The sequence below is a fragment of the Gavialis gangeticus genome, unplaced genomic scaffold (assembly GCF_001723915.1).
Source record: "Gavialis gangeticus isolate Ggan-Ray unplaced genomic scaffold, GavGan_comp1, whole genome shotgun sequence".
Taxonomy (NCBI): Eukaryota; Metazoa; Chordata; order Crocodylia; family Gavialidae; genus Gavialis; species Gavialis gangeticus.
The window spans coordinates 65,407,393-65,414,283 of record NW_017729025.1 but is presented as its reverse complement, the minus strand read 5'-3'; the positions used below and the strand labels follow the sequence as shown (position 1 = coordinate 65,414,283).

The 6,891-nt window shown below is 36.9% G+C and overlaps 2 protein-coding genes across 4 annotated transcripts in view; one reads left to right on the top strand and one right to left on the bottom strand.

Annotated features, from left to right (window-relative positions):
• Positions 1-2,210, top strand: part of AP4S1 (adaptor related protein complex 4 sigma 1 subunit) — a 48,989-nt gene extending 46,779 nt beyond the window's left edge. The window contains exon 6 of the mRNA XM_019518923.1: positions 1,238-2,210. Coding sequence (XP_019374468.1) covers positions 1,238-1,366 — 129 coding nt within the window. The 3' untranslated portion in view covers positions 1,367-2,210. The remainder of the gene's footprint in view (positions 1-1,237) is intronic.
• Positions 2,211-5,636: 3,426 nt separating this feature from the next.
• The window catches only part of HECTD1 (HECT domain E3 ubiquitin protein ligase 1), a 127,809-nt gene continuing 126,554 nt past the window's right edge, over positions 5,637-6,891 (bottom strand). For all 3 annotated transcript variants that reach the window (XM_019518919.1, XM_019518922.1, XM_019518920.1), the window contains exon 41: positions 5,637-6,615. In XM_019518919.1, the coding sequence (XP_019374464.1) occupies positions 6,478-6,615 (138 nt within the window). In that variant the 3' untranslated portion in view covers positions 5,637-6,477. The remainder of the gene's footprint in view (positions 6,616-6,891) is intronic.

The window sequence follows — 6,891 nt, the reverse complement described above, 5'->3', positions numbered from 1 at the left end:
AAAAGGGAAAAAACTAAACCATGGATTGATTTTTTGGGGGAAGGGGGAAAAAAAAAAAAAAAAAAGACTAAAGAGCAGCAGCAGGTGGGGACAAGGCAGAAGGAAGATTAAGTTCTTTCTATGCAGAATTGTGCTGAATCAGGGGGCCAGCCATGATAATGCCTCCCTTGTAGTGTTTTCATGCCAATTCCCACCTCATAGATGAGAGATCAATAGAAAGAGCAAGATATATTTTTACTAAAACTTTTTTCCTGCACATCACTTTTATTCAATTACTACATAAATAAAGCACATGGAATGGTATCCAGCTTCTTTATTTGCTGGTATAAAATGTGCCAAGGCAGAAGCAATTAAGAGACTCTGATTAGACAGATATGCTAATGGTCCAGGCACACAACACAGAAGTACACTTTTATATTGTTTCAAATTGTCCTTCAGCTTTTTTTGGTTTTTTTACTATGTATATACTGAAGGTCCTAAACATATCTGCAAAATGATAACCTTTTAAACATGAACTTCTTATTAAATGATACTTTTTAGGAAGGAGGTATAAAATCAGTAAAATCACTCTTATTTATACACAACTATAATAGATTAATACCTTCCTATTTCATATCAGCTTATTCAACTTGATAAGCTATTTTCCATTAGCCTAAACAAATGGTGTAGGAGTATAAATAAAATGTAGATACAAGGCTCAACTTTAACATTTAACTGTATCTGATATTTACAAGTAGACCAAAATAATTATTTTAGTTAGCTGAAATGCAGAATAAGATTTACACTTCCACTCTTCTTCACTTTCCTATCTTGCTGGTAGTATTTTGCACCCATGGGAATCTAAAATTATTTGCCTATAACATTAGAGGTAATTAGAAGTAACCTCATATCAGCCCATCTAAAAACATTATGCAAGTATTAATTCTTCATGTTATTACACTGTCAATTCCTAAACTAGTCTAAAAGAAGACTGCAGTTTTTCATTCCCATTGACACTGCCACATAACTAACAAGGTCAAAAGCATTATTTCTGAAGTGTACATTAGCTCCAGTAAAATTTATTAGATCTCATCTCAAAACTCTAAATTTACAAATACCTCTATTTGGAAGCTTTAATCAGGGAAGAGGGTTGGGAACATTAGACACATGAAGAGGACAGATAACATTTCCAATGGAGTTGTCCTCACATTGCTCAGTACTTGTAAGTAAAAAAATACTTAACTTGAAATACTTCTAGATAATGTTCAACTTGGATAGAGTGCACATAATTTTGGATGAAATGGTGTTAAATGGATGCATCGTGGAGACAAACAGGAGTAGAATTCTTGCACCTCTACTTGTTCTTGACAAAATGGCAGAAACTTAGAAACAGACAAGCCTGTTGAAGAACATATTTTACAAAGGCCATCCTCTACAGCTATTTCTTGGGACTTCAGAAGGACAAATCATGCAATATTCAAACTGATTGAAACATGTTGAAGATGAGTTAATCAAGAAATCTAGTATATGTCCCATTTCATTTTATCTACCCAACAAAATACTTGAATACCAGAAGATAAAACAAATGTGAATAAAAGGGGGAGGGAAACTTAAACAAAGCAGCAAATTCAGTTGACACAGCAGCTGCCCTTCTTATAAATTAAGTATTTATTTTGGTATTTGCAGTTCTATTAGAGAAAAATCTTTAGAGTTGTCTTGGAAGTCTGTCTTCATGTATCTCTTTGGTTTATGTACTGTATTCATGCCAAAACTAAGGGAGTTGGTGGGGGTGGAAAGGAGCTGAAAAAATTAGTATAATCCCAAATTATTTTCTATGCTTGCTTTAATATACCAGTATATATTTTTGTTGCTATAAGTATGTAACTTAAGATCTTGTTCTGCATCTGTATGAGCAATCTTCTGCTGGATTTCAGCTTCACAGGAACAAATTTGCTTCTTCATAGGAGTGACTGGCATAAAGCCTGTTCACATTTACTCAGATTTTATACTGAAGGGAATGTTACAAATTTCTAAGTACTGTGCAAATTGTAATCCAAGTATTGAGGCACTTAAGAACCATTATGTTAATAAAAATGAACAAAGATGATAAAGTAAGATTTGGATAAGTCTCATGCTCAAGAAGCTGCTACTTTGTAAAGTTTATTTTTTTTATTATTTTAATGCTTAGGTATTTGCTTCTAAGCATGAAAATAAATACTCTTTCCCCTTAATCTGGTGTTTTTTCTCTCACATTTACTATAGTTTTGTTCACAATATTGGCACTTAGGTCCGCAGCTCCAAAGCATGAAGGATTGCCGGTCATGGGAACTCGCAGTTTACAACACTTTAACCATAGAATCATAACACAAAACTGTTTTTCCTCCTCTACTGACCATTGATTCCCTCTCCTGCCCGATGCACACTAAACTAAGTGCTTGATATGCTGCATCAAAGGGGCAAGTTAGCCTCAGTTCTGCTTCAAAACATGATTACCTTGTTCTTTCCCAGTGTACAAGTTAGGGAAACCAGGGCAGGAAATCCTATTGTAACATAAAACAATTAACCAAGAAACATTACAAACATCATCATTACCTTATCATGCTAGGTCATAAAAAAAGGAGAAGCTGAAGATGCTCATATAAGAAATATGATATGGTTAGTATTGCTGGAACTTGATGGTGAAAATGGGGTTTATGACTGAAACACTGAAATCAGTTATTACAACTTATTCTATGAGGATAAAATGGGAAAGGGAAGGATGGCACCTCCCACAAGAAACACCCTTTCCTGTTAGAGTCACATGCTTATTGAGATCACAGGACACTGAATGCTCACAGATACACTTGTCAGTAGTAAAACTAGGTGGTGGGATTCTAGTGGACATGCATTACTGACTGCCTCATCTCAAACAGCAGGAAGAAACTGCTTCTTAAAGATCTGTCTATAAAATGTGCAGGATAAAGAAAACATGTCATGGGTGACTTCAACCTTGGAGACACTTTCTTGACATCTATTGTGGACAGCAACTAAGTGCTAGATAAGGTCTTATTCTGCCTGCTGCACAACATAACGTAATATTACACCTCATGCTGATGGATAAGGAAAAAATAAATAGCCCAGCTAAAAATTTGCATTTACCTAGGCACCAGTGATCGTGATCACTGGCAAATGGAACATGTTTGGAAATTCAAAACGTCTGATACAATAAAACCTAAACACTTCATATAAAAGGATAGAAGAGTGGAAGTAAAAGGCAGTGACCATAACGTGATGTTAAAATATGTAGGCAACTAGTAAGGGAAGCCAAAGGAACAATAAAATACATGTGGCCACAATTAAAAGGTAAGGTATTTTTTAAATATACTGGGAGTAAGAAAACCCGCAGGCCCAATGTTGCCCCATTGCTACATGCAGATTGTAAATACTAATGTCAGGAAGGCAGAAATATTTAATAGATATTTTTATTCTTTATTTCGAATGACGAAGGAGCATGTACCCATCCTATGTACTGCTGAGGATGGAGTAGAAAGTTTATGATCTGCAACAAAGGAGAATGTAAGGGGGTATCTGCAAAAGTTAATTTTCAAACCAATTTATACCAGTCTTAAAGGAACCAAGGAGCTTTCATATCCCCACCCCATCCCCCAGCACATCTTTTCAAGATTTGCTAAGGACTGGAAGACTGTTAATGCAGTTGCAATATTTAAAAGATAAAAAGGAATGAACAGGAACAAGAGCCTGGTTAGCTAGATTTCAATCCCAGATAAAATAATGTTATGGTTAATTTGGCATCTTTTGGTGACTCTCTCAAAGACCTAAATTTAAAATGTAATTAGTGTTACAGATGGTTTCATGGAAGGTTGATCTTAGTAGAGAAACTTATTGTTTTATTCTGACATGATTATAGGCCTGGCTGATAAAGACATCTGGTGTTGTATGTACTCCTTGGATTTCTCCCAGGCATTTATGTATATTCAAAGATGGACATTTGTGGGGGTCCTATTTGGCCTTAGAATCTATTAAACTGTTTTTATCTTGTTCTTTGGGCTAAACAAGGTTGCCTGAATGTCAGCACTGAAAACTCTTCATTACAGCAATGAGGGATGAGATTTGATATGTGATTAGGGACCTCTGCTGGTTGTCTGCAAGTATGTATCCTGTACCAGGCTGTATAAGCCACTGTGAAACTCATGGAAATTGGAAGAAGAGGGCATTTTACCTTTCAAGGAAAAGGATTTGAATCTTCACCCCACAAAGACCCCCCCCCAACACACTTAGTCCAAGCTGAGTGACTGGACCAAGTCCATGACTACATAAAATGAGGAGTGAACTAGAGTAGTGAGGGGCAAACTTTTCTGCACGTGCCACAAACTAAATCCCATCACTTCCTCAATTGTCACTCCCATACCACCTGGAGTGGAAAGGGGAGTAGGGCATTCAGGCATGCTTTGTAGCCTCTCAGCCATCTCAGTGTGGATCTTACCCAGGTGAGAAAAGCAATTTCTTCATTCTGGGTGTCACAAAGGGACTTGCCTTCCCCCAGCATTCAGAAGTTCCTCTGAAGCTTTGCTGCTTGTGAAGGTTTTAAGAAATAGCCTCACACACAGAAGAGAGGGAGGGGGGGCTTTAAAAAAAAAAAAAAAAAAAAAGGGAAATCTCACCCTGTCCAGGTCCAGATGATAGATTCTGGCCTGCTCTCAATGAGGAAAGCTTCCATATAGCCTGTATGGTAGTGGAAGTGAAGTTTCCCTGAGGTACATTCAACCACATTCCTGTCAAGTTTTCCCTAAACACACCAGCTGGGATTGTCTCAGTGAAACCTTAATCATACACTGGCTCTAAGCTACTTACCTTGTGATCGGCTCGGTCTCAGCTGTCTGCCTGCCATTTATGAAGTGGGGAAGTGAAGGTTTCTCCCCCACATACCTCCCCTCTCCTCCCCCCCCACCCCATAAAACCCTCATTTGTTTTCGCAATTTTGCAGAAAAATTCCAAAGCCAGCCAAGAGGCAGAGTTAATCTTTTTAAAGTGTTGTGAAACCTCTGCTGGAGGTCTGATAAGGAATCTGCTTGGTATGTTGCTCAGAAGTAAAAAAAATTCTGGGTTGTTTTTAAGGATAGGCTTTGGTCCAGGCTCAGAGCAAAAATCCAGGTGACAGAGAAGGGGAGAGCCCAGAAAATGTGAGACATTATGGGGACTGAGAAATATGTCTTTCCTCTTTGATGGTTTAGAAAGACTCCAGTAGTAACCTCTTATTTACTTCATCAAATCACTTACTGCCACAAGACAGGTTTCTTTCCCTCAAAATGCCAAACCAACTGCATTACATGAGGCAGCCCTTCCCTCTAGTGCTATGTGTAATCTTATCTTTCATACAAATATGTTAAAAAAAATATACACTCCAAGCACAGCACACATGTTATCACTGAAAAACAAATTCTCAAGAAGATGCAGTACAGAATTATGAAGGCCCCGCTTAGCCTCAGGCAAGCTAACACAGTCAATTATTTGCTCTATTCCAAATTCTTTTTTCTTTTTTTTAAACTTAGTTCTTTCATGCAATTGCTTTCCAAATACTTTCATTTAACCAAATCAATAGAAAATATGTAGTCTATATATTCACATTTGGAGAATGGTAACAAAATGTTCAGAGGAGACAGTTTTGTACGCTGCAAACTTTTTAATGATTATTGTTGAGCATACACATTGGAATTTTTTTTTTAACTTCAAACTGCAACAAGTTAAATAAATGTTTATAATATACAAAGAAAATACAACCAAAGTAAAACTTGCTTTGTGTGCCTTGCACCAGGGACCAGTGTTTTTTTTTCTTTTTCTTAAATAGCTTTATTGTTGAACTGCACAAACACACTTAGGGATTTGATCTTTATAGGAGGGGATTTAAGAATCAAAATATATTCCCACTTGAAAGAAAAACTAAACAGTTGTGCATGATTATATGCAAAAAAAGAAAAAAGAAAACACTAAAATACTCCAATAGTGCAGGCACCATTTTAAAAAAGAAAGAGAAAGCTGGAGATGCTCATTAACCCTAAGTTTTAAGGAAGCAGGTTTTTTGACCAGTTAGCTTAAAGCCAGCAAAATAGGGATCAGTGATGGCAATCGTAGTGTACAAGGTATTAAATGACAAACTTTACACAAATACACTGTTAGAAATTTATATCGGTGAACACTGAAAATCTGATGATCTGTTCTTTGGAACAGTCAAACAGAACCACCTTAATTTCCAGTCGTGCAAGCCCTTGAAGCATCACACAGTGTTCTGTGCCATTTACTTGCTGGCTGTGTAGTTACAGGGATTTGTTGTGTCATTAGCAGCTAACAAACTTATTCCACATGTTCCTAACGCCCCACAGGTGGAAAAAAGGCAACTCTCATCAGAGCACAGCGTGGAGATCATATTTTCTGCACACAAACACAAGAGGCTTCACTAGTATAAAAACAGTTTCTCAGGTCCCATGTGTTGCACTCAGTAACTCAGTTGAGATGAAAGCCTTTTTCCGTAGTAGCAGCTAGTAGGCGCTCTCTCATTATCTCCTCAGAAGAATACTCAGGCAACTTAAGGTAATGCACACATGTATTCACAGATGGATAACTTGCATCTGTAGCATCAACCTGAGAATAAAAAAAAAGGATGACAATTTATACAGAGGGTAGTTGTTCACAGTACTTTATAGACTGATCCTTTGTTCCACAGAATTTACAGTCTAGTTCATAAATAAAGAAGGGGGGATTCCAAGGAATGATGGCAGTGATTACACTATTCCTACACTACATCCACTACTAATACTTGTTTGATATTTAGTTTACAAGTACTTTTAATTAATTCCTTCATGAGAACATGAAGTTGTTACTGAAGTGGCAAAGGTTTTTTTTTTTTTTTTTTTAAAA